At 53.7% G+C, this 26,847-nt stretch overlaps 1 protein-coding gene across 7 annotated transcripts; it reads right to left on the bottom strand.

Annotated features, from left to right (window-relative positions):
- Window positions 1-324: 324 nt before the first annotated feature.
- PNPLA3 (patatin like domain 3, 1-acylglycerol-3-phosphate O-acyltransferase) lies at window positions 325-18,470 on the bottom strand. 7 transcript variants are annotated; one of them, XM_081310006.1, is made up of 9 exons: window positions 17,854-18,470; window positions 14,793-15,025; window positions 13,874-13,939; window positions 10,772-10,984; window positions 8,811-8,871; window positions 7,083-7,286; window positions 5,909-6,029; window positions 2,511-2,618; window positions 325-1,297 (listed from the first exon to the last, which is right to left on the bottom strand). In XM_081310006.1, exons 1-9 carry the CDS (start codon window positions 18,038-18,040, stop codon window positions 1,228-1,230), a joined length of 1,263 nt encoding a protein of 420 aa, XP_081166132.1. In that variant the 5' UTR covers window positions 18,041-18,470; the 3' UTR covers window positions 325-1,227. The 7 variants fall into 7 exon arrangements, 6 of the variants coding, with proteins under 6 accessions (XP_081166132.1, XP_081166130.1, XP_081166133.1 ...); XM_081310004.1 differs by having other exon boundaries at window positions 17,746-18,468; XM_081310007.1 differs by lacking the exon at window positions 17,854-18,470 and adding an exon at window positions 17,733-17,839.
- Between the last annotated feature and the right edge of the window lie 8,377 nt (window positions 18,471-26,847).

The following is a 26,847-nucleotide window of genomic DNA, read 5'->3' as shown; positions in this document are numbered from 1 at the left end:
TCCCACGTGATCCCATCAGCCTTGACACAGCTCCTCATAAGGATCACAGACCCAGTGATGTTGAGAGCCACAGCTGAAGGGGCCCCAGCAAACTTCCAACTGCCAGCAAACTTCCAGTTGCCGGCTGATGATTGGCTCACAGCGGCCCCAGCAACATCTAGCTGATTGGCTCCTCTGCGGTGATGCTCATTTGGCTGTTTCCCTGCCCTTTCAGACCACGGAGCTGCTCACTGGGGGACTTTTTTGGCTCCGCCCACGCAACCCAGCCAATCGGCCTCAAGAGCAGGAGGATTGTGGGAGGTGGAGAGGCAGTTGGTTTGTGGTTTGGAGGGAGAGGTTTGTGGGAAGCTGGTGGTGGCAGTTGGGCTCTGAGGGTTTTTTCCTGAGGAGCTGTTTTGTTTGGCGTGTGTGGTTCTAAAAATAAAGTTAGTTTCTTTTGACAAGTGGCTCCTGAATCGTGCCCAGCGAGACTTCGGCACAGTGTAGACACCCATCGTGTGCAAGTGTGTTGGCCACTGTCAGGCACTGCTGGGGCTTGGCTGTGTCTGCTGAGGACCTGGCCAGTCCTTCTGTAGGGAACGTGGAAGGCAGGCACCCCTGCGGGGACTCAGGGGACAGTTGCCCAGCCCAGGTGGCACTGACTGCTTCCTGCATGTGTCTGTGGGATTCTGTGGCTCTCTTCCTTCCAAGATCGCACAAGATGGCCCAGCCCAGCCCCTGTCTAAACTCTGGCTGCCTTAGGAACCTTGGCCACTCTGGGCACTGTCCAGCCACTAGCAGGTGTGAGCCATCCTGCCATGGCTCCTGCGCTGGACTTCCTGGGACCATTCCCCAATCAATGGAGCCACCTGACACTTAAGGTAGGTCTCCTCAGGGGCTGGATGGCCCCTGTACCCAAGTAGTTTGCTGGCTTCCATCAGACCAAAGCCACTGCCTCTGGTCCCATGATCTACCACTGAGCAGAGGCCAGGATGCTGAGGTCACAGGCACAGGTCACTAATCAGCAGCTGGGGCGACTGTCCAAAGGAGAGAAGGCCTGGCACCTGGGGAAGGTTCCTAGGTCCAGGTCTCAGAAACTCCTTTCCCAGGAAAGTAAGGAGGGCAGAGCGACCCCCACCCGCCCACGCCATGATGTCAGGCCGGAGGCCAGGCTGGCGGTGAGGATCGAGCACCAGGCGCTGCAGGCGGCCCCTCCTGGCCTGTCCACCTGGTGGGCGGCTGGGTCGCCTACAGGTCAGCAGAGCTGCATCCTGCAGGGTGTGAGGGCACGGGCTGGCCACTCGCTGGCCTTTGGAATCTGAAAAGAGTGAGGAGGGCTGACTTGGCCCACCGTCCCGGGCTCAGCAGGATGCTCGACGCTGCCCCACACACCTGCACACTGCGGTGGCCCAGCCCAGAGACAGCTTCCTCCTGCCTCAGTGCAGGGCTGAGGTCACCAGCTGGCTCCTCCAAGTCCATGGTCCCTGAGCTACCTGGACACCTCCCACTGACACCCGCCACCCTCCCTCCCCAGTCCCAGATGGGCCACTGGTTCCTACATACCTGCTCACCTGCCAGGGTGCTCTACCACCATCACGTAGCACCACGGAGCAGGGCCCTGCCCAAAACGACACTCCCTTGTGCCCAGGAGCAGAGGGAAGCCTGCCACTCACACCATCTGCTGTGCCCAGGCCTCCCTGGGCCTCCCCTGGCCGTGGCCACAGCCCTCTCTTTGGGAAGTCTGCTGCCAGCCCGGCCCATGGGTTATCCTCACAGCCCAGGGTCACCTTCCAAGAACTGAGGGTCCTGCTTCTCAGTTCTGCCATGTGTGCTGCTGACAACCATGATGGCTGCAGAGTGTCCCCCGCGGCCAAGCCTGTGCTCAGCCAAGTGCTCAGCCTCATGGAGAGCAGAGAGGGCCCAGGAAGCGCCTTCTGAGCAGGGGGGAACCAAGGCCCCTGATCTCGGGATGAGGCCTGGCCCCTGGCACAAGGTCCTCTGGCTCCGGGTCAGTTTGCAGGATCCAGGAAGTGAGACTTCCCCAGTCTGCTGGGCTCCCCCCCTGAGACTGGCTGGGGAAGTGGGAGGACAGGGTCTCTGCCTCAGCAGGCTCTGCCCTCCAGAGGCCCTGCTGCCCTGCCCCTCCTCAGCCCACAGTCCTCCTCTCCCTGCTGCACCCCTCCACAGTCCTCCTCTCCCTGCTGCACCCCTCCCTGCCCTGAGGCCCCCAGAGCGCCTTCCCTACACCACCCAGTGCCCCCACTGCCCCTGACCTTCTCCCTGTCCCCTCCACCCAGGTGCCCTCCTCTGCTTTATCAGGCTCTCTGCTCACCATCAACACTGGGCTCCAACGGACTCTCCCAGGAAGAAGGCTGAGCAGGCGGGCCTGGGGCACAGGGACTGCTGGGGGACTCAGGGCATCCCACGGAACACGGCCCCGCACTCAGGGTGAGCTCCTTGCTACCAATCTGGCATCTCATAGGCATTTCTGGAAGGCCATCTGGCCCCCAAGCCCCAGCCAAGCCACTTACCTGGAAGAGGGGAGCAGGCATGTCATCAGGCGGGCACACACCTGGGAGGTGGCCCACTGCAGCCACTGGATAAAATCATCTGGGATATTGGGAAGCCAGATCAGCAGTCTGTAGGAACGAAGCCAAGACCACACACACACAGGTGTGCACATGCGTGACACACAGAACTTCGCAGCCTTCCAGTACGAAGCCAGAATGAAAGCAACCCAAAGCAGTTTCTCCTCATGGCCCCTCGGGCCAGGCAGGCTGCCAACCGTCCCAGAGGTGGATTCGGGATTAGGTGGCAAAGACAGGACTACCTAAAATCTAAAGCAAAGCCAGGCCACTTTTGGTCCTGGAGAGTCGGGGGACTTTGTGGAGATGAAAAGGAAAAGTCTTGGCTTTCCAGGGTCCCCGGGGCTCCACGGGAGGCAGCACCAGGGGTGCCCATGGGGGGCTGGTCAGCCCCCCACTGACACAAAGAGGACCCCCCAGGGCTGTGGTAGACACCCAAACACAGACCGCAACCCAGGACAAGGGCCGTGAGGGTCGGGGTGGTCGATTCTGGAGGGCAGTGGCAGAATCCGGGGGCCACCAGGGACTCTGAGGGAGGACTGGACTTCAGAAGATGGGCTGGAGGACCTGCGGGCTAGCTGGCCAGGAAGAAGATGAGCACTGAGCTGAGTCTCGGCCCAATAAAACAGGATGCAGTAGGAAGACAGGGAGCCCGGGCGTCAGTCACTGCCCGGAGCTCTGCCAGGTGACAAGCACACTCCTCCCAGGAGGAGACCCCGAGGGGAGCCACAGTCTCAGCACAGAGCCTGAACCCAGCCGCGCAGACGTGGTGTCTACACTGGAGCAGCGGATTCCCAGACAATGCCCAGGACAAAGGTATGAGAGATAAAGAGGAGACAAACAGAAGAACTGGTCCAGGAAGAGAGAGAGAAGGGGCAATTCAGAGGACAGCAAGTATTCCAAGAGAATATTACACCCATAAAACAAGAACAGGGTGTTCTCCAAACGCAAGTCTTCTGAAGCAGTAGTATTGGATTTGTATGGAAATAACAAATTTGGTTGGTGTTTATTCATGTCCTTTGATTTTTTTTTTTTTTTTTAGTTGTAGGTGGACACAATACCTTTATTTTCTATTAAGGTGGTGCTGAGGATGGAACCCAGAACCCCGCACGTGCTAGGCGAGCGCTCTGCTGCTGAGCCACAACCCCAGCCCTCCTTTGATGTTTTGTAGCTGGATAAAGTAACCTACTGTCAATAAGTTATATGCAATTTTGTGCTACTCTTCACACTGAAATTGGAATTCAAATGTTTTTTTGGAAGGTAAAAAGGAGAGCCTGATCTGTTTAAAGATGACGTAAAACACGGAAGCATTCTGCCACCTTTTCTACCAAAAAGTTAACAGCTCTCTTAGCCTTTGATCCATGTGTCATGTGTAATGTCCTATTGTGTTATTTGCCTGAGATAAGGCCCTGCCTCCCACCTTACTCCCTGTTGGAGTGGCTCCAAAATAGTCTAGACTCAGCTCATTTAGAGTCGTGTTCAAAAGAAAGAATTTTGTTGTAAAGATTATCGTGATCTCAAAATAAACAAAGGATGTAATACATAAAACTAAGTTGCTCCGGGGTTCCGCGAGAAGGCCGGGAGAACGCCGAGTGTTGGATCGGCAATCTTCCCGGGTGCGGACGGAGCATTGGCGGCAGTTTCAAAAAATAAAGTTTGTTCCTGCTTGAGTGGCTCGTGATTTTGTGCCCAGCCAGACTGCGGCACTAAGTAAAGGTTTAAGATCATTTTAAAAATCAAGAACAGAACGTTCAGGAAAACAGAGAAGTGAGCGCCTAGACACTAAATATGCTTGTTGAGCTCAAAACTACAGAACAGGACTGGAAGAGAAGATCTGAGGAAATTCCAGATCGGAGACTAACAGACAAAGATGAAATACATGGGAAAGAGAAGGAGTCAGTAGACAGGAATCCAACCCAGGAAGCCACATGAAGGGGGAAAAGGAATGGAGGAGAAAGGCTTGCTGGGGAGCAAGAGGTCATTTCCCAGAGCTGGAGGGACAGACGGCTTTGACTAAGCATGGGACAGTGAGTGTCCCCAGACATGGCCTCGGGACGTTGCAGACCAGGAGAGGTAGGAGGACAATCCAAGCCCAGCAAGGCAGCCCACCTCTGTAATACTAGCCACTCAGAAGGTGGAGGCCGGAGATCACAAGTTCAAGGCCATCCTAGGCAACTTAGCAATACCCAGTCTCAAAATAAATAAATAGAAGGGCTGGGATGTCTTTTGTCTGATTTTATTTCCTTACAGGGCCTCATGCATGCTAGGTAAGCTCTCTACCACTGAGCTCCATCCTCCACCCTACCTAATGGTTGCTCTCATTATTATCACAGGTGAAACACACCCAACCTGAACCCACTGAGTCTCCCTAAGTTGGGAGCTGGGTATATAGGTGTATACCACTGAGCTCAGCTGAATAGCAATTTGGATTTTTGATTTTTGAATTAGGGATGCTCAACCGGTAAAGTCTATGCAGATATTCCAAAATCAAAAAATTCCCAAATCTGAAATGTTCATTTAGTCCCAAGCATTTTGAGTAAGAGATACTCAACCTGGATCTAAAAATAGAATCAAGAGCATCACTAACTGGATGCTCCTGTGTGATCAGCACCTCACACTTGGTCCCTCATTGAGTCTTCTGACCACCTTCTGGACAAGGTGATCTCTTACCATCCCCATTTTCTAGATGGGAAGCACAGAGAGGTAAATTCAGTTTTCCAGGGTCACACAGCTGAGGTAAGAGGGTCAGCTGGGATTTGAACTCAGTGTGATTACACAGCCAAGCTGCTGCCAGCTCTAACCCGTTTCAGAGGGCGCCAATCAATAAGTTCCAGGAACATCTTGCTCTGATCTAATTGCTGACTCTGAACCACTTTAACAAACTATGACCCAAACAGAAGATGAGATTCCCTGCTTTCTAGTATCTTCATGTGATTTAAAGGGAGAGGGGTGCAGGGGTACAGCTCAGTGATCCAGCACTTGCCTAGCGTGTGTGAGGGTTCATTTCTTGAGCACCACTAAATAAATGAACAGGCCTAAGGGCAAGATACAATACCAGGCCCCACCAGGTCCACCAGCCAGCTCTGAGACCTCAGCTGTGACCCAGCATCTCCAGGCCTCAGTTTCCCCATGAGGTCACAAGCTGCTGAGCCTGATGCGACGAGAGGCCGCAGCCAGCTGCGGGAGTCTCGGGGTCTGTGAGTTGGTGGTGACTTGCCCCGGCCCCCGGGACAGCAGGGCAACTCTGGGCACCGCATGCAGGCTGTGAGCCGGGCTGGACTGGGGCCTTCACCTGTCACCTCATTTAACCCTCACAGGAGACGAGAGGCAGCCGGGAAGCTCACCTGTGCAGAAGGGCGACGGCCGACTCCACGGGCAGCATGACGTAGGACATGACCCGCACAGGCAGGAGGCTGAACAGCCTGCTCAGGTAGCCACGCCTGTGGCTCGTGGCTTCCGCCAGCCCTGGGGGAGACAAGGAGAGATCTGGCTTCACCAAGAGAAGAGGCGGCCACTCACCCAGGCGGAGCTCGGTGGGCAGTGCCCTCAGCCTGGAGCCCAGAAGTGTCAGGCTGGCCGTGGGGCGGGCTCTGCCAGGTGGCTCCTTCCTCAATGGGGAGGGCAGCCCTTGCGGAGGTGGTGGGGGGCAGGCATCCCCGTGGCAGGTGACACAAGATGGAATCAACAGGGGGGTCTGGAGTTGCCAAGGCAGCTGGGTCTCCGGCTCCGAGGGCACCAGTGACGTGAAGCCCAGGAACTGCATCTGCTCTGGGTGGCCCCAAATGCAGCCTCAGAAGCTGGCCTGTGGCCTCCTCCACCTGACCGGCCCGCTCAGGCTGCCACCACAACTGCTGTGGGACGGCGGCTCATACGTCCACCTTTAGTCCTCACAGTTCGGAGGCCGGGAGGCCCACGTCCAGGGCTCCAGCAGAGTCCTGGTGTCTGGGTGTGTGGCCAGGGCCCTCCTGCCCAGAAGGCACCTCCTTTATAGGAGCACTCATCCGCTCGTGAGGACCCTGCTCACTACCTGTTCACCCCCAAGCCCCCACCCCTCATGCCACAACCTGGGAAGGGGAGAGGACTTCAACCTGTGATTCGAGGGGACAAAACCCTCAGACCCCAGCACTGTCCCTTCAGCACCGATGACACAGAGGTCTAACTTGAGGGAAACCAGGAGAGGATCTGGAGGAAGGAACCAGGGGCGGGGGACAGGCAGGGAGCAGGGACCCGAAAGGCATTCTGAAGGACTGTGCCCCGTCCCAGGGACCTGGCCCCGGCTCCACAAACACCAGCCTAGCTGGGCCGGGGGACACTCAGGAAGCTGAGCCGAGGGCCCGGCAACCAGGACTGGGCTCAGCTGGGGTCCATCTTCCTCCTGGTCATGACCCCGTGGGAGGAAGGGAGGCTCTGTGTGCAGCTGGGCGCTGGTCTCACTCTGCCCTGTGGCCCCCACAACACGGGAGAGAAGCACTTTTGCTCTCGGGTTCACCTTCCGACCGCCCCCAGACGAACCCCCACCTGCGGCCAGCCTGGGCGACAAGGTGTCCAGGATGTGCTCGTCCCAAGGCAGGGTGCTGAGGCGCTCCATCAGCTCCTCCCCCTCCGCCAGCCCCAGGATCAGGGACAGCTGCTGCCTCTGGTCCTCCCAGCAGGGCAAGATGGCCTCTGGCTCCTCCTCCTCTGAGGACAAACTTGGGCACAGCTGGGGCCGGTCACAGATGCCTAGGAGAGCAGAGAAGGCCTGAGAGGAGGTGGGCAGCAGGGACCACCCAGCACAGCGCTACCAGGGGGCCAGCGGGGACCTCAGGCCCAGGATCAGCTAGGTGCCAGGGAGGAAGGAGCTTTCGAGTGGACGGATGTGACTGGCTCCTGCCTTGGTGGCTTGCCAACCCCCGCTTTACACCTGGATTCTTAAGGTTGAAAGACAAGGATTATAGCTCATTTCTAATCGCAATCCCATGGGTGGAGCCTGCACCGTCAGGCTTTGAGCTAGACCCTGCCCGTCAGGCTCCAGGGCAGCCCACCACTTTCCTGACTCCATCTTCCTGCCAAGGAATCAGAAGCAGAGAGGTCAAGAGATTTGTCCAAAGTCACACAGCTAATGCATGGCAGAGCCAGGGTGGGCTTGGAAAGACAGCAGGAGGCAAGGTAGGATCATGCCCCTGTGCATGCCCTTCCCTGGGCCTGGACCTGGCCCCTGACCCCAACGGGTGGCCTCTGCCCTTAGAGGACTAAACTGCTGGGCTGGGCAGGTCACAGGCAGTGGCAGTGTCTTTGGGCTCGCGGTCAGGTCAGAAGGCCCAAGGTGCCACTGGTCAAGGTGTGCGCACAGGGACATCTCTATCACGCCCACGCCCCACTCTGAAGTCTGCACCAAGGAATTGGGGCCCTAGAACACGCTCCCGGCTTCCAGCCAACCGGGCCCTCCCAAGGGCCCCGAGCAGCAAGCAGACCCCATCTCCCCTGCCCCAGAGTGGAAGCTGAGCCAGGACTTCATCCTGGATCTGCCCCTTCCCGACTCTCCTTCTCCCTCGCCTGCCCCTGGCAGCCCAGCCTGCAGGCCTCGGGCCCACTGCAGCCTCTGAGACCCAGCTCTCCTGTTCAGAGGAGGTCTCAGGGGGCCACAGCCTCTGGCAGTCCTACTTGCAGATCCCTCCTGCGTGACCCTGGAGCAGGGCTCCCAACAGCACATGGCCATCTGCTCACTTCTCCCTGAGCCCAGCAGAGGCCACATTTGTTTTTTAAAGAGAGAGAGAGAGAGAGAGAGAGAGAGAGAGAGAGAGAGAGAGAGAGAGAGAGAGAGAGAATTTTTAATATTTATTTTTTTAGTTCTCGGCGGACACAACATCTTTGTTGGTATGTGGTGCTGAGGATCGAACCCGGGCCGCACGCATGCCAGGCGAGCGCGCTACCGCTTGAGCCACATCCCCAGCCCCGCAGAGGCCACATTTGCTCACAGCAGTGTCCCTAGCACATAGCCCAGCACTGACCTTCTGCGTAGATAAATACACCGAGGTCCTCATATTGTCTCCTTGGCCTCAGCTGAAGGATAATCCAAAGCCTCAACTGACTCTTAGCATTAAAGACAAACAGTTCTGAACCGTGTAATAACGGTTCCACCCTAATACGGACGCGTGCGGCTTAACAACAAGGACACATTCTGGGCATCATGACATCAGGCAATCCCATCACCATGTGAACATCCTGCTACCCACAGGCTGAGATGGCCACAAAGCCCACACGTACCATTCTCTTCCAAGAACCTGCAGGCGTCCAAATACCCCCGAAGGCATATCTCTCTCATCATCTGCAAGGAAGCCAGCAAGTGTGGGGGGCGCTGAGCACCGCTTATTCAAACATCATCTCAAAGCCAAACCAACATCCCCCCAGAACCTTCCAGGCTGAGCTGCTTAGCCTGTACCCAGATACAGGTCTTGGTGCTCCCAAGAGAGCCCTTCCTGCTGCCTTGGCCTGAATGTCACCTCTCCACAGAGACCTCGCTGCCAGGTGCTGTGTCTCTGGGCTCTGCTGGCTGTAGGACAAGCCTCCACCAACAAATTTCAGGGCCCGTCCTAGCTGTCGCTGGGACAGCAGGACATGAGAGTCCATTGAGCTGCACAGCCTCCTGCCCGTGGAGCCCGGGTGCAGGTGAGCGCTGGTGAGCACACACCCTACACCCTTCCTTACTGTGTGAATGTGCAAGGATTCTAAGACCTCCACCAGGAGAAGGCACACCTGCTCACCTGGGGGGACTCAGTCAGAACCAGGGTGGTAAAAAAAAGTAAAAAAAATCCTGGGCTGCGTGTCGGCAAGGCCCTGGGTTCCACCCAGCGCTGCAAAAAGAAGGAAAAGAAATCCTAATGCCTGAGCCACAGCCCCCACTACTTGGAGCACTCGGCCCTGTCCATGTGGATGTCCATGTGACCTGGGGATGCCCCTGGTCAGGGTGGCCATCACCAAACTCGTGAGACAAGCAGCTTTTCCTGGAGCTGTTCTTGTTTGCTTGAGCGAGAGACAATCCCACCAGGGAGGCAGAGAAGTGTTGGAGGCCGAGAAGTGTTGGAGGCCGTGTATAAACTATGGGTTTGTTGAGCCACTGACGCGGAGAAGCAGCTCCCCTAACCTTGTGGACAGGAAGCACAGGGAAGGTGCCTGCCTGTGCTCAATCTCCTTAGGCTTGAATTACTGAAATGTAAGAATAGGGAGAAAAGGTGATAAATGTCATGTAACTTTAAGAAATGTTAAAGCTGAAGCTCGTTTTCTTGATAATTTGGCTCAAAATAATTCCAAAGCCCATACAATGAGGTGAATATTGATGAAAAGATCGAGACTAAATTCAGTGTTTTGAAAGCTACTGTCATAAATATCAGTAAGCAGCTTTCTACCCTCAAATTTGAACAAAATCTTAAATGCCAGGCTGACTCTAAGTGTGTCTGTGTTACTACAGCCAAATATCACACTTCCCAATGGGATTGGGGAAAGGTTAAAAATCATCTGAGGGGCATTTGGCATAGCCATGATAATAGCTTGAACCTACGGAGTCACATGATCACACCCAGGGTATGCAGAAAAGCAAGATCAGGCTCACAGACCCTGCGTTTCTAGCTGAACAATACTTCATAAATTAAACGGCTTTAACCCTGGAAATATGTTAAACACTCTACCTGGTTTATTGTTGGGATAATATGTGTGCTACTAATTCTTTTTTGTGTCGTGATAATAGGTTGCCGTATCCTTAGGTCCAAGATCCAAGAACCCCAAGTAACTGACCATCGTTTGAATTTAAAAAGAAGGGGAAAGATGTCATAGGCCACACAGGAACTATGGGTTTGTTCAAGCCGTGAAGACGGAGAAGCTGCTTCTCTGGGAACGCCTGGTGAAATCTCCCCCATTCAAGAGAGCCCAGATCACGCTGGTGCCATCTTAGCTCACAACCTGAGGGTCAAAGAGCCCCTGCCACACTGAGAAACAGGCACCTAAGCAAGACCCCTCCCACACTGAAACCTTACCCCTGACTTTGATGTACTTCCCCTTAAATAAAGAATTGGGCCTTTTAAATTTGCTCAGTTCCAGTTCCCATCAGGAGCCCACTTTTAAATCCAGTCTTTGGCTTTGTCTTATTTCTTACTGATTATTTCACACTTCTCGCTCTGCCAGGGTGCTGGCCGCCCCATCACAGAGAAGACCGGCACCCGAGCACCACTCACCTTGAAGCCTGGGGGGAAGAAAATCGATCTGGACAGGAGGTGTAAGTTCCTCAGGCAGAGGCGGAAGCTGACGTTGGTGACGTTCACGTGAAGGAAGTTTGTAGACTTGATTTTAGGGCAGATGTCAAACTCCCCGTAGAAGGGGCACACAGTGATGGTGGTCTTGACATCCGCAATGGGTAGGTTGTCACTGAATCCGCCATCTATGTAACGCTTTTAAGGAAGGAGAAAGGGACTGAAGCCGCCTGCAGCTCCAGTTTGTGGGGAGCCATCCTCACACGAGACTGGGCGACTCCCGGTTGGGTCTGAGGCCCTCTCCTGATGAGAGAACCCGTCCGTGTGGGGGTGTGCCTGACCACTGACCCCGGGGGCCCAATCACTGACCCTGACCTTGGAGTGCGGTCCCCCCTCAACCTTCATTGGATGGAATTCTCCCCTGAATCTCTTGTTCCCCAATAAAAGGCTACTCCCCGGCGTGTTCGCGCTCTCTCTCTCCTGCTAGCCCTGAGTAATCCTCGCTGCCCTGCTGGGCCGTTAGAGGTGGGAACCAGAGAGGGGAGCCGTCTCGGACCTGGCAATAGAAATAAGGTAACTGAGTCTGTGTGTTTTATTTCGATCTCTGCTAGCTAACTTTTATGCCAAGAACCTCATTAATGAAACCATTGCGCTGGCCGCATGGTGGACCAGCTACCTTTACTGTGTCTTCAGGATGCTGGCGGGGAATTCTGGGAGCCACTGCAGGTGGACAGAGCAGGAGACGGGCTTCAAGAGCCACTCTTGCTCACTGGGCGCCTCTGTGGTCCTTGTAGGAAGGCCAGGCTCTACACTGGCTCTCGGGGTTGCTATATACTGTCGTAAGGGGGTGTTTGTACTGCATGATGGCACCTGGCAACGAGGCGGGCGGAGGGTGGGGTCCAGACCCTGTTGTGCTGGCCAAGGCTGGAGGGATCCCCACCGGTGTTTCCAAAGAACACATACAAAGGGGCCACATAAACTAGAGATGCTCTGTGCACTGGGGACACAGTGTGACATAAACCCTTATTGCCCATAGCTAAGCCAGGTAGGGAGGTTTTCCAACCATTTGAACAGCTGCATCAGTGTCTGGGATGATCCCCAGTCACAGCCACCACAGCAGAGCCACCGGGGCCCACAGAGGGAGGACTTTCCAGCCAGCCCTGGGAGCACAGCTCAGCCCAAAACAGGTCCAGCGAAGCATGGAAGTGCTGGCCACACCTTGGCCAGCAACAGACTGTCACCTCGAGTCCAAAACTGACCCGATGTGAGCCTGCAACTTGTTCACAATTGTAGATATGTTTGTCCGGCCTTCTTTCCCTCCTTCTTTCCTTCCCTCCTTCCTCCCTCCCTCCTTCCCTCTCTTCTTCCTTCCCTCCCTCTCTCCTTCCTTCCCTCTCTCCTTCCTTCCCTCCTTCCCTCCTTCCTTCCCTCTTTCCTTCCCTCCTTCTGTCCCTCCTTCCTTCCATCCTTGAGCACAGTACTACTGAGCAGCCCCACACCCAGTGCAGCTGCACAGCTTAGTGGCAGATGGAACCGGGCATCGGGAGCCTCGTGGGCATGAAGGGGCATGGACCTAGCATGTGAACCTTTGGTGAAGGCTGTGGAGGGGCGACCATCTTTCCTTCAAGGACATTCCTCTGCTATATGGAACCTCTCCAGGTGCTTAGCGCTCTGCCAGGGCAATGCTCTGGCTGACTCTCAGGAAGGTCTGTCCCTGTTTCTGGCAGGACTCCCCTGAGCATGCTGACTGGGTGGTCACTGTGTCCAGCTGATCTAATGATGGGACAATCTCTAGGTGCGGCCTCTGGCCCGGGGCAGAAGAACGATGACAATGATGATAAAGTAGCCCACCTTGGCCACGCCCCTGGCAGGCTCTGGTCTAAGCTGGACCTGCACTATTGACCTCAAGCTCTTCTCCATCTACCCTGATGCCGCGTGAAGAACCCCGTTTTGCAATGTCAGTCTCAGAGAGGTTCGGAAATATGTCCAAAGAGTCACAGCTATGCTGAGGGAGAGTGAGAACTTGATTCCAGGTGTCTGCCACACAGAGCTTGGAGTGACCACACTGTAGCCGGGGCCTCAGTTTTCTCATCTGTAAATCAGGATGGACATGTGTCTGGCATGGAACTCCTGAGGTGGGGGGATGAGCAGGGCTCTGGGGCACCACCTGGAAGCATGCACCAAGGGGGCTCTGGGCTGCTTTTCCTGCCAGGAGGAAAAGCCAGAAATGGGCACTGGGGAATCTGGGGTCACCACCACAGTGCCCCAGGGGCCCTCTGCTTAGTTCTGAGAAGATGAAATACATATTGAAGCCACTAACAGGACAAGGGGCCAGCATCAGAATCCAAAATGTGCTTTGGTCACTCAATGGCCAGGTCCCCAATTGACCCTGTGGACACCTGTCCTGGGTACTGACCTGTGGGGACAAGAGTTGCCTTGCAGTGAATGAGACAAGCCCTGTGGTGGGGGACAGCAGAGCCCTGACACAGTGGCCATGCACCTCCCGCCTCAGGAGGGTTGATCCACCACCACCTCCAGCTCACTCTGCCTGAGGGGCTGGCAGGGTCTTATCATTCTGCTACTTCCTCATGAGTTTAAAAATGACCCTAAAAGGGAGCATTCCACAGCCCCAACTTTCTCCTGAGCTTCACAAAAGAGCAAGCACAACAGAGCAGAGACGGGTGTCAGACCAGACGTACAGATTTTTGTTGCTGCTGCTAGAAAACACGACAGTTCTGCCTTCTCTGGAAAACAAAGCTCTACCCTAGGAGCAGTAGATTCTTAAGCCTCTGACGCCTTAACTAGGCCAGTGGGAAACTACCTGCGCTGCTCACGAGCGGGTTAAGTGAGCCTGCAGTGTACCTGACCCACAGCAAGGTCATTAATTACACATGGAGGAGGTTTTGCTGCCCAGTGCCTGGAAGCTGGTGCTGCTAAGGATTCTGTCTGCAAGACTGAGAGGCCCAGGGACCCGCATGGGGACGCGGTCCGGGGGCACCTGGGCCTCGAACCTTGTAGGTGGGAGCAGTGAGCATTTCAAAGGAGGTCTCCAGGTTGCAGCCCTCTCTGCCGCCCACACACACTTACCACTCCTCGGAAGGTAGGAGGGATCAGGCCAGAGTAGAAGGGGATGAAGCAGGAACAGAACAGGGCCTGCAGAGACAAGAGTGAGAGCCCGGCCTCTCCAGCCTTCTCCAAACATGGCGCCAACCTTGAATGCTCTCTGCAAGAGTAGGTGCCTTACTACACGGGGCATGAACAATTGGCCAACACAATTGTCCTGGGGCTTGACCTCCAGGACAGCCACACTGGGTCATCACTGGTGGGACACAGTAGTGGACTGGGTAGCTAGAACAGTGCTTCCCAAATGCTGATGCACATGAGAGTCCCCAGGAAGCTGGTGGGACCACAGCTCTGTGCCCCCAGGTAGTTCTGCAGCAGGTCACAGGTAGGGCCCGAGATTCTGTAGTTCTGACAAGCTTCCAGGAGACCCTGGGGCTGCAGTGTGAGATGGAGGCCACACTGGTCAGGGGAGAATGGGGGACAAGGATGGATACGTGAAGGAACTGGCAGGTGCGGGTTGTTTAGATAAAGCTTCCAGAAGCAAAGTGAAATGGGAGGAACTTGCCTGCCAGGGTGCTGACTGCACATGCCAGGGGGTGCCTTTGTACTGCCCTGCCATTCCCTCAAGGAACTTTTAGGAAAGACATCAGCAAATGTCTCATTGCAAATATCTAGTCTATGCTAGACCCTGAGAGTGGAGACAAAGAAGCCACTCCCACCTTGGGGGGCTTGGCTTGAGAAGCCCTCCTCATTATAAAATCTGCAGAGAGCCATCGGAGCTCTGGAACTGAGCCAGGAGAGGTCCCTAGACAGTGTGGCCATGCGGCCAGGGCAGACCAAATCACCCAGTGTGCACAGAATGTATGTCGCCCTGTGCAGGGCCCACGACAGCCCTGGGTGTGGCTTTCTCACGTGAGGACACCCAGATAAGCAAAGCACTCACGTCCACCACTTCAGCTTTGGACTGGAAGTCAGACACCAGCACGTTCCTCCTGTCAGACACCCTGGTGAGCGATATGCCGATCTTGCCTGAGATGAGCTGGTGGACGTTGTCTGGGAGGTTCTCCTGCAGGCCATCTCGGAGGTACTTGCCCATGTTGAAGGACGGGTGCAGGGCACCAAGGTTCTGTCTCCTGGCCTTCCAGGTGAGGTCCATGATGATCTGCAGGACCCGGTCTGGGGACAGGAGACAAATGCATAGAAAAAGATTACCACCCTGGAGATAGAGACCTTTTGTCAAGACCAGAAGACTGTCTGCCACTCAGAAAGCATTCACAAAGAAGCTGCAACCCTACACATACGGTAGCCCCATGTGGCCACTCAGCCCTTGAACGTGGCTAGTCCAAATCAAGACCCGTAAAATATACTCTGGATTTCAAAGGCTTAGTAGGAAATACCTCATTAATAATGATTTATACTGACTAGATGTGAAAATGATACTATGTTGAGCTTAGTGGACTCAGTGACATTTCTCTGAGTCTTTGACTTTAGTCAACATGGCCACCAGGAAACATGAAACGGTTCACGGGGTTTATGGTGCATTTCTACTGCTTCAGCCACAGGAAAAGCCTCCCCCTTGCAGCAGCCTGTGGGTCTGACAGCACCCCAACGCAATGCCCACAAAGCCCGAGCCAGAACACAGCAGCATCTCAGCCTCCGTGCCGATGGTCTCCACTTTGGAGGGTGCAGGAGAAAGAATGTAGCCTTGCACACAAGTTAGAATCCCGCTTCCAGGTCTTGCTAGTGGAGTGACCTCAGCAAGGTGCTTTACCACCTGCCCAAATGTCACACCACCTTCCCCATGTAGGACAAAATCTATCCACCTTTTAGAGACAGAGATTAGGTAAAATATGATCGGCAAGATGTTCCACTCAGAAGAGACCACTAATAAATAATTAGTCTCAACCTTAAGTTTCTAATGCCAGAAATACCAGACCGAATGCAGATGTAGAGCACGGTCATGCTCTATCTGGTCTGGCCCCCTCTGTTCTGTACATGGACCATCTCGTCCAGCCTCAGACCTGGCCAGCCATAAATTCAGGGTTGCCCAAGGACAGGCAGCCTGTTCTGATCCAACCCTGACCTCAACTCAGACTCACAACCCACACCCTCTCCCGACCACGAGCTCTGAGCCTGGCCAGCGCGGTGAATTTGCCACTGCTGGCAGTCTGTCTATCTCTCCTGCCAAACCCAGCCTCCACTCAGATGCTCTGAGGACCTGTGCCAAGCGACAGGCCTGGGAAATGCTCCTCGGCAGCTTCCTCCTGTAGGACAGGGGATTAGAACAGGAACCAGAGTCTCCAGGGAGTAGCTCCTAACAAAACCTGAGATCCACTTTGCAGAACTTGATGGCCCCTGCGCCTCCATGTGCCCTGACAGCCATAGCCCCAGGCTGTGCTGTCCTCTGCCTAGTTAGGAACCCCCTCTGTAAAGGAGTTAGTATCATTCAGGCCCCCTGGGTCAGTGCATTTAAACTTCGTCCAAAGCCTGGTGTGGTGGCACATGCATGTAATTCTAGCTACACAGGAGGTTACGGCAGAATGATCACAAGTTGGAGGCCTGGCTGGACAGTTTAGGGAGACCCTGTCCCAAAATAAAAATAAATAAATAAATAAATAAATAGGGCTAGGGATGAAGCTCAGTGGTAGAGTATCCCTGGGTTCAATCCCCAGTGCCAATGAACAATTAATCAAACAAACCTTGTCCCAATCAAACATCTGTCCAAGCAGAGGCACAGAGATCACTCCAGAATACAAGAGGTGGCTCTTATCATTGCTAAAGCCCAGGGTGTGCAGATGGTCACGTGGCCAGTCTAATCCTCCTAGAGGCCAAACTGTCTGCCCTTTGCTCCCTTCTCCCTCACAAGGGAGACAGCCAGCAGGCGGACAGCCAGGGCAGCCTCTCTCTAATCCCCAAATCCCGGTCAGCACAGGGTCTGCTCACTAATCCTGCCCAATGGCACAGCTTTGCTTACCAGCAAGGGCTTCCCCAATGAGCCAAGTCACTCTCCAAAGAGTAAATTGTTAAAGAGCCCAGATAAACTGATAAGGGGCATTATTGTCCTGGGCACTTTTGGGTATCATCAGTTCCATGCTTCCACTTGCCCCACACCCTGCCTATTGGCTCAAAATCCCTGAGCGATGGCATGTGGGTCCTGGGAAGGATGCCAAGACCAGCAGTTTGGCCTGGGGAGAAACAAACCCAGCTCCTCCCTTCCCACAGCAACCACGTGGATAAATGTTTCAGCAGGCCAAAATCCAAATGTCTGGGATTTCATTGACAGTGACAGTGAGCTGGGGTGGGGTGGGGGGTTGGAAAGAGGATGGGATGGGGAATATCCAAGAATCCATTCCAACTCCTCCAGGAAGGGTCCCAAACACTGAAGAAGGAGGGAGAGTTCACAACTTTCCTATTCCACCCTCTGCCCCTGGGGTGATCAGGACTGCAAACCAGCTGGTCTGCCTCGGAGTCTACCCAAAGGTTGCCCCGGAGAGCTGGGCAGAGGTCCGGATGTCTCCAGTCCCTCCAATCCACGCCCACCTTGGGAGTCAAAATCTGTACTTGGTCACATCCAGGGCCAATCAGCCCCTCGGCAACTCAGACCTCAGGGTCCAGCCTCACCCCACACCCCACGTCCCTCCCTCTCCTCCGAAATACTTCACTTTCAGTTCCGGGGCGGGGAGCTCCCTTCAAGCCCGGGCACCACACAGGGCCTCAGGTGCGAAGGCGCAAACGTCTCTTGGAACCTCCGCGCTGGCCCGAAAAGCCTCTCTGGGGTGCTCCCCCTTCCCGGGTCCAGTGACAGCTCCCTCAAGCTCCAGCGACACTGCAGTACTCCAAAGGACGCTGCGAAGGAGGCCATCGGTCTGGGTAGGGGACCTACAAGATGCACTCGCAGTGTCCAGTGACCCTTCCCGGCTCCTCCGAGGGCCCCTGGGGATCGCGGCATCCGAGCCTAGCAGACGCTCCCTCCCAGCGCGGAGTGCCGGCGGCCCGGGACGCACCCAGCGGGATCCCGGACAGGAAGGTGGCGGCGTGCAGCGCCCCGGCCGAGGAGCCCAAGATCATGCGCGCGTTGTGGAGGAGATACGGGGCGCGCTCGCTCAGGCAGTGGGTCACCCCAACGTAATACAAGCCCAAGAAGCCGCTGCCCCCGAAGGACAGGCTCCAGCCGCACTCGGGGTCGTACATGGCGGCGGCGGGGCACAGTGCGGGGCAGGATCTGGGTGCGAGTCGGGAGGAGGCCACGGCCACTCCACTCGGCACCGGCCGGCGCTCCCAGCCTGGAGCGGGTGCAGCCCCCTAGGCATTCCCTGCGTGACGTCACCCTCCAGTCCCGCCCCCTCGGACCATGCAAATAAGCCCGCGGCAGACCCAATGGGCGGGCAGGACGCCCCCTCGCTCTCCAGCCCGGCGGGGGGCGGAGCCGGGGCGCGCCCAACTCCGGAGTGGTCCAAAACTCCAACGCGTCCAGCGCTCTGCACCGAGGGGACCACCTTTCCAGAGTCCGGAAGAAAGTCGCAGGTGGTGCCCACTGGGGTTCTTAACATCCCTGTGACTCTTTCTCATTTGCCTTTATCGCAGGGAGAGCCAGCCTAAAGTAGGCACCATCATCTGAATAGAATTTAGTGTGCTTGTTTCCTTGCGGGTTTGGTTTTGGTTGGGTTTGGATTTGGGTTTGTGTTGGTGGTTCGTTCGTTTTGGTGTGATTGTCTTTGACTCATGGCAAGTGGTAGGGATTTTTCACTTAATGAAAATGACATGAAGTTTCCATTTCAAAAGTATCACTTATAAATAAAAATAGTGATTGACAGGTGCTGAGGGGGGTGAGTAGAGGACAGTGTAGGGTGGGGGGCGGAGTTTGGGAAGCTGAAGCCTAGATGCTTTCTGGTGCCCTGTCTGTGCCCCATTCAGGCTGGTGTGACAAAATACCACCAGCAAGGTGGCTTATACACAATCACTTACTTCTCACCATTCTGTGGGCTGACAAGTCCAAGTTCAAAGTGTTGGCAGATTACATGTCTGATGAAGGTGTGTTCCTTGTAGAGGTCACTTTCTTGATGCATCCCCACAGAAGGTGCAAGGCAGAGCTCTGCCATAGACCTAGTGGGTATGGCTTAACCTCTGAGAGCTTAAGTTCTCTGTATCCTGGAGGAGAAAAGAGTCATTGTGAAGTTCAATGTGCTGGACAGAGTACCCAGCAACAGTGCCTGGCAGCATACCCCTTAGCCCTGGGTCCCTGTATCTCTGTCTATATTCTCTCTCTCTCTCTCTCTCTCTCTCTCTCTCTCTCTCTCTCTCTCATGATCCCACACCTTGGCCTCTTCTGCAATCAAGATCCAGATCTTGTTTCCCTAAATTATAAACATCTCCAATGATGAGCTCACCATTCAGGCCCTAGGGAAACTTCTCTATATCTCTTGACCTATTCCCACCAAAGAAAAGGTGAGAATTCCCTTATTATGTATAAATTATAATGCACCATAAAGATTTTTAAAAAGAAAAGGAAAGGGTGCTTGCTTTGTCTGTGGTGCAAAGGCTTGTCATGCCCCGCTGGTGTTCACACAGACCCTGCCTTGGCAGCTGAAGTCCTTAGGGAAGAGGAAAAGCAAAGGTAGGTGTCAGGCCCTCAAGAGATGGGAAGGAGGCAGTGAATACTTGCATAATGAAGTCCCCTCTCCCAGGGGAAAAGCACTCATTCCCTTGTGACTCTTACTCTAATTCATGATCCTCATGATTCACTGTGGAATTGATTGGCAACAGCTGTATGGAAAGACTAGGGAACATTTTTCATATAAAGCACTTCATGCTGCTCTTGAATTTGTGTAGTTGCAGATCTTCTGGTAAATGTTATTGCCTTTTCTTGACTTTTGGAAAATTGTTTTGTTTGGATAAAAATATTTAACAGGCCATAAGTTCCAATTATATTAAACAATTTAAGTTTAAAAATCTGCAGGGGCTGGGGCTGGGGTTCAGTGGTAGAGTGCTTGGCCAGCATGTGCAAGGCTCTGGGTTCAGTCCTCAGCACCACATAAATAAATAAATAAATAAAATAAAGGTATTGTGTCTATCTACAACATATATATAAAACTTTGCAGTATTTTCCACATTATTTGGAGGGTGATCAACTCACCCTGATTTAAGTCCTGCATCAGGAAAAATTTTCAGTCCTAGACAAGCTGGGACAGTTGGTTAAGCCTAAGTCTCTTGTTCACAGCTCTGCAAATGTCAGGGGAAGATCTACCTGACTCACCCTGTGCCCTGTAAATCCTTGCTATTGTCCCTCTATTGGGCAGGAGATGGTCATGCCACTGGCCCAGAAACAAGAAGACACAGAATAAGAGACCTGTGGGGGATGGAAGCAAGCACTCTGTTGGCCCTTATGATCTGTGGATTCTGTATTTGCAAATTTGCCTCAGGCTTGGCTCATTAGTAGACATTAGTGGACTTGCACAGAGCCGCATAAACATTCGAATAGCCGGATGTTGCCAAACGTCGGGCCTTTTGGGCTCTCTACTACAAACACATGTCCTTTTCATGTTTAATTTAGTGTTATGTTTTTCACATGGGGCTTTTTTTTTTGGGGGGGGGAGGTGAATTTGCTGTTCAAAGTAGCCCCCAAGCATAGTACTGAAGTGCTGTCTAAGGTTTCCAAGTGCAGGAAGGCTGTGGTGTGCCTCGCTCACAGAGGAAATCAGTGTGTTAAATAAGCTTCATTCAGGCATGAGATGGTGCTCTTTACCTTGATTTCAATGTTAATAAGTCGGTGCATGTCAAGAAAGGTGTCTCTAAGCAGAAAACACACATTTAAAGTGTGAGGGGGATTGGGGGTGGAGCTCAGTGGTAAATCACTCACCTAGCATGTTCCAAACCCTGGGACCCCTCCCCAAGGAACAAAACAAAACCAAACCACCAAAACCCACTTCAAACAAGGTCACGTTGTGGCCAGAGGCTTGCAGAAACCTAGATGTGTACTCTCCCTAGCAGCAATGATCTGGTGTTGATTTTCAGAGTGTTTGCTAAGTTAATAGAACACAATTGCCCCAGGGTTTGTTTTATCTGGACTAGAAAGACAGACAGCTGCCAGCCGTGACCTCGCTGGGTCCAGACAGAAGCAAGAAGCCTCCTCCATGTGCTGCTGGCCACATGAGTGCCAGCAACCTTCACCCTGTGGCGCAGCCCAGCACCGAGGGCCCTGGCTGACACTGGGGGCCTGGGACCTTGGTGAGTGGGAGAGCTGGAGGATTTCCACCATGGACAGAGAGGGAGTAGGAGTGAGATTTAGGGCTGCTGGGAGGCAGCGTGGGTGAGAACTGCCCCTGCCCCCTCTCTCCCCACAGCACCCAGGCTCAAGTTGGACTGTCCACCTCCACACGCCTGGCCCAGCTTTTCTCAGCCCTCGAGGTCAGTCTCGGGGGAGGGGAGGGGGCTTGGGTCATCCTGCCTCTGCTTCGCCCTACCCCTCAGCCTTCTCCTGGGCCCAGTGACCCAGCTCTGGCAGTAATTCAGAACTTTTTTCTTTTAAAAAGTGTGGCAAACTGAGCACAGTGGCGCACACCTGTAATCCCAGCTACTAGGGAGGTTGAGGCAGGAGGATCTCAAATTTGAGGCCAGCCTGGGCAACTTAGCAAGACCTTATCTCAAAATGAAATTAAAAATACCAAGGGCCGGGGGTGCAGCTCTGTGGTAGAGTGCTTGCCTAGCACACACAAGGGCCTCAGTTCAATCCTTAGCACCAGAAAACCAGCCAACCCTCTCCTGTTCTGCCTCAAACCCCACCCATCAGGGCTGGTCCCTGGGAACCAGATCTTCCCAGGTTTGCCTTATTCCCAAAATAAGACCCAGGATGTCCCCTTGTCCTGTACATGTGCCCAGCCCCAACTTCGCTGGTTCTTGTAGAGCAGAATCTCTCACATTAGCAGTGCTGGGAGAGTGCAGAGCGAGAAAAAGAGCAGAGCCCAGTGGGCTTGTTCACTGAACCATAGAGAAGTCAGAGGGACGCGTCCTGCTCGTTCTCGAGGCCGCGTCGCCATGACCAGCACCCTCCTGTAGCCAGTGATGGTGGACACTCCCTGCCCAGGCAGTATGCTCCCCAGGAGGACAACCTAGGAGGTGGGGCCACTGCTGGCCAAAGTCTGGGTTCCAAGCCCCTGCCTACAGTGTGACGAGAGCCATCTCTAGGTCCAGCGCTCCTAGGACTCAGTGCCCGGGTTTCCAACCAAGAGCGATGCCTGGGGGGCACCTCAGCTCAATGTCCTGCAGGGCTTATCTTTGTCTGATAGAACTAGGCTCCTGGGGTCTCTTCCAGATGTGCTGGGACACCTCCAGGTTAACACATCCAGAACCAAGTTCAGTCGTGGGCAACTCTCCTACCAAACCTTTTCCTCTGCCTTTTATGGAACATCTGGAACCTTCCTGTCATGGTTTACATTGAGGTGTCCCCCCAAACTCCTGATCTCCAGAGGTCAGTCCACCCTAGTTTGAATGGACTGACCGGGTGGTAACTGTGCGCAGGTGGGGCAAGGCTCGAGGAGGTGAGTCACCAAGGGACAGGCACTGGAAGGCTGCACCTTCCCTGGGGGTCCTCCCCCACCACTTCTGACCCCAGCAGGAGCCGAGCAGCTTTCTTCCACTGGCCCTTCTGCCATATGTGCTGCCTCGCGTTGGGAGTTGACATCTGTGGACTGAGGCCTCTGAAACTGTGAGCCCCAGATCAGTTTTTCCTCCTCTGCATTGTTCTTGTCAGACATTTGGTCACAGCGATGCAAAAGCCAACTGAAACACTTCCTATCCCACTCTGGCGGGTTTGTCTAAGAGTCTTAGGTCTTGGATGCGCCCGGTGAAGAAACTGGGGACGGGGACAAGGAGGATGCTGTGGAGATGGTCCCCCAGGGAGCGGCAGGTGGTTCTGTGGGAGAAGCAGAGAAGGGAAGAGCCCCTGGGAACCAGCTGGGGCAGCAGGGCCTGCTGGTGGCTCCTGAGCAGGGGGGTCCTATGCTACGGAAACCAAGAGGCCCCGAAGGGAGCCAGACACAGGACCCACTGTGGCAGGAAGCCTGGAAGCCACTTGCACACTCGGGAGCCGTGGTGCTGGGCACATGGATGAAAGGGAAGAGAGCTGAGGACATCCTTGGGCAGCGAGATGCCCCCACCTTCCCAAACTCAGCGCCTTCGTGTCCTTAGGAGCCTGCGGGTCATCCTTTGTGCATCTCTGCTCTGGCCCACACCCAACCTGCCATCGGCTGGGGGATTCACCTTCCTTAGATCCCTCTACTCGTGTGTTTTCCTCCTCCACCAAAACCCTCATCTGCATGAGAACGCCAACATTTTCGTTGCTGGCCTTCAAAAGCCCTTCATTTATTTTTAATTATTTTTTTAAAATTAATTATTATTTTTTGTAGTACTTCGGGTTACTCTGGGCCTCACACATGCTAGGCAAACGCTGCACCACTGAGTAACACTCCCAACCTCCTACAAACTTTTTTTTTTCTTTATTGGTAGTACTGGGATTGAACCAGGAGCTGGCTCATGCTAGGCAAGCGCTCTGCAACTGAGCCACATCCCCAGCACTTTTTAATTTTCATTCTGAGACAAGGTCTTGCTAAGTTGCTGAGGCAGGCCTCAAACTCATGATTCTTCTGTCTTAGCCTCCCAAATAGCTGGGATTTGGGGTGTGCCCTGCCACACACACCTGGGCAAAAGACTCTTGAAAGATGGTGTGATTCTTTCCACATTTTAAGTCAGTATTGTAGGAAAAGTGATAAAGTTTCTTCTACCCATCTGTCTTAGTCTGTTTTGCATTGCTATAACAGAATGCCTGAGACGGTAATTTATAAAGAACTGGGGTTTATTCCTCACAGTCTAGAGGCTGAGAGTTCAAGAGCAGGGCACCAGATTCCAGTCCCTAGTGAGAGCCTTCCTGCTGCACAGTCACATGGCAGCCGGCGGAAGGGCAATTGAGAGGAATGTCATGTCCTGATGTGTCAGAAGAGCAGAAGAGCAAACACGCTGTCCTGAGCCTTAGTCATTCACCAGGGTGGAGGGTGACCTGACACTTCCCCTTAGCTCTCGCCTCCCAGCGCCTTAAGGGAATTCAGTGTGTTGATGGAAAATAACCCCTCTGCTGTAAAGCAAAGGAGCTAAATGAGCTGAATGTGAGTGACCATGGCCCAGGAACATGGATTCAAGTGACTCCGAATGACATGTTCCCCCATGTAAGAGGTTACCTGAACTTTTAAAGCCACAGAACAGACAAAGCCATGAATCATCAATGTATCCGGAGACGCACTGATGGGGACATCATAGGTGGGCTGCAGCAGGGCAGGGACATGTCTTCTGGAGATGCCGCAGTCTTAGCTTTCTGGTTGAGGAAGGCTACGATGTGTCAATCTCAGCAAAACATTCCAAGAGTTTCACCTTGTAGCCAGGGGTGTGAGGTTGGACGTGAAGGTTGGTAGTCAATGGCTCTCAAAGGGAACTCAGGATGGTTCTGGGTAACTCTGGCTCTCGGTCTCTCACGTGTCCTCTCTTCACAGTCAGGTGTTCTACTCTGCAGCTCTTAAGACAGACAGGCTTCTTCAGAAAGCTTCAGTTCACAAGTTTCACCATGAGTTTGGGAGGGCGGGGGACACAGTGGTCAGAACAGGGCCGTGTCTCAGGCTGGTGGCTGGGACTCTATCAACTAGATGGAGACAATAACAGAAGAAGTGCATTTGGCTTCACGTGATGTGGGACCTTTGAAAGGAAACGGGGACCTGAACACATGGCTAAGCTGAGCATGTTTATAGGAGGCTTGACAAAGTGGAACATCTGATGGGACAAAGAGGGATGAGCTTAGGACAGAGCCCTGGGGAGTTCAGCAGATTCCTGTCCTTTCTCATCTGTGGACCAAGGACCCGCTCTCCCTCTGGGCACAGGGAGGGCCCTCTCCACCGGGTCTCCTGACCTGTTCCAGGGCAGGAGGGGGTGTCCCCGGCCTTTTTGCCAGTTTTCCTGTTCCTTCAGCCTCACATCTTCAACATGCCAAACGCCACAGCTTGGTGTACTGTGTTCTGAACGCATGGATATCTACATTTTTTTTGTGTGAGCATGAATTGTTTCAAAGGATACAGAGTCCAGTGTGACTGTGTGTTAAACTAACCAATTTTTAAAATATACCACACAGCAAATGGAATCCGTGCTGGTTTGGATGTGAGGTGGCCCCTCCCAAAGCACCAGTTAAGGCAGGAAGGCTCAGAGGTGAGGTGATGGGATTCTGGGAGCTGTGGCCCAATCAGTCCCTTCCTGTGTAAGTGGACTGACGGGTGGGAGCAGTAGGCAGGGGGGTCACCGGGGAGCATGGCCTGGAAGGGTGCGTCTCCCCTTGATGCACACACACACACACACACATACACACACACACACACCTTGCTTCCTTGATGACCCCAGGGAGTGACCTCCTTCCACGGGCCCTTCCCCCATGATGTGCTGCCTCACCTGGGGCCCGAGCCATGGAGTTGGCCATCTATGGACTGAGACCTATGAAACTGTGAGCCCCAATTGTACTTTTCCCCCTCGGAATCGTTGTTATCAGGTGTTTTGGTCACAGTGACAAAAAGCGCTAACACAGAATCTAATTCCCCAGTGATTTGAAACTTAGCATCATGCATTTTAAAACACAACCAGTGCGGGGCGTCATGGCGCATGCCCACGATCCCAGCAGCTCAAGTGGCTGAGGCAAGAGGACTGTGAGTTCAAAGCCAGCCTCAGCAACTTAGTGAGACCCTGTTTCAAAATGAAAAATAAAAAGGGACTGGGGATGTGGTTCAGTAATAAAGCACCCCTGGGTTTTATTCCCAGTACCAAACACACACACACACACACACACACACACACGTGCATCTTCATTAGCAAAAAATTTTTCATTCCTGTTGTTGTTGTTGTTTTTATATCCTTGAACATTTTTAAAAAATTGAGATGCTAGGGATGGAACCCCAGGCCCTGTGCATATCACTGAGCCACGCCCAGCCCTGTCCTTGAACTCTTTTCCCCACTCCACTTCTATTATATAATTTATTCCCATGTGAATATATATCTTATTCTTCTCCAAAGCCTTTTATCCATTCCATCTTTATTTGCCACAGAAATAAATAGGAAATTTAAGTTTTTTCCATGATCATAAGCCCCTACGTGCTTAACTATTTTTTTCCTCTGGATTGAGTTATCATCATAAATATTCTCCATATACGAACGTCCCTCATTACTAGAATGAGGCAGGGTTAAACATCAATTCCTTTCATATTTAAATTTTTTTTTTAGTTGTTGGTGGACTTTTATTCATTTATTTACATGCCGTGCTGAGGTTTGAACCCAGTGCCTCACACATGCCAGGCAAGCGCTCTACCACGGAGCCACCACCCCAGCCCTCATATTTTAATTTTTATAAGGTAAAATTTCTGAGAAAAAAACTCAAATAAGGGGGTTGGAGTGGGAGTCTGTCATTATAGGGACACTCAATCACACAAAAATCACATAGGAATCAGCCAAGAACAGTGATTTGCTTTTCTTGATTCATCAGCTGTGGTACTCAGTTCTGTGGGAGGAAGAGCCCCTGGGCTGCAGGGGGATGGCCGTCCAGTCAGCAGGGTCCACTAAGCCGGGCATCTCCACTGTTCTTTTGTTTTGCACGTGGGTGGTCACACCACCCCCACGTTCCCCTTGTCACGAGCAGCCGTGCCAGTCACAGGGACTGGCAGTTTGTCTTTCTACACTGTGGACTCCGGTGGCCTCACAGCTGTGTCCCATCCGCCCGACTTCACTGAGGACTCCTGGTTTCTCCTAGATCCTGACCACGGTGATGGCCAGGCCTCTGTCCCATCCCATCGTAATGAAAACACGTCACACAGCAGACGGTGAAGCAGCCAAGGATTGAAGGAGGTCATTCAAGGAGTCAGTTCAGATGCAGGGTCACTGTGGGGGTCAGGTCAGCTCAGGGCTGAGGACCCCGGTGTGGGTGTCAA

This window comes from Spermophilus citellus, assembly GCF_964194105.1.
Source record: "Spermophilus citellus genome assembly, chromosome: 10".
Classification (NCBI taxonomy): domain Eukaryota; kingdom Metazoa; phylum Chordata; class Mammalia; order Rodentia; family Sciuridae; genus Spermophilus; species Spermophilus citellus.
Note: the sequence above shows the minus strand (reverse complement) of the source record. Positions and strands in the feature narration are given on the sequence as shown.

What these genes read in the sequence shown, in the direction of transcription:
- PNPLA3 (XM_081310004.1), bottom strand. Translation starts at nt 18,040, where the DNA reads ATGTACGACCCCGAGTGCGGCTGGAGCCTGTCCTTCGGGGGCAGCGGC. An exon ending in GGGAAGGGTCACTGGACACT is followed by an intron (nt 15,026 to 17,745) that starts GCGAGTGCATCT and finishes TCCTGTCCCCAG; the next exon opens with ACCGGGTCCTGCAGATCATC. An exon ending in TCTTCCCCCCAGGCTTCAAG is followed by an intron (nt 8,872 to 10,771) that starts GTGAGTGGTGCT and finishes GCTTCCTTGCAG; the next exon opens with ATGATGAGAGAGATATGCCT.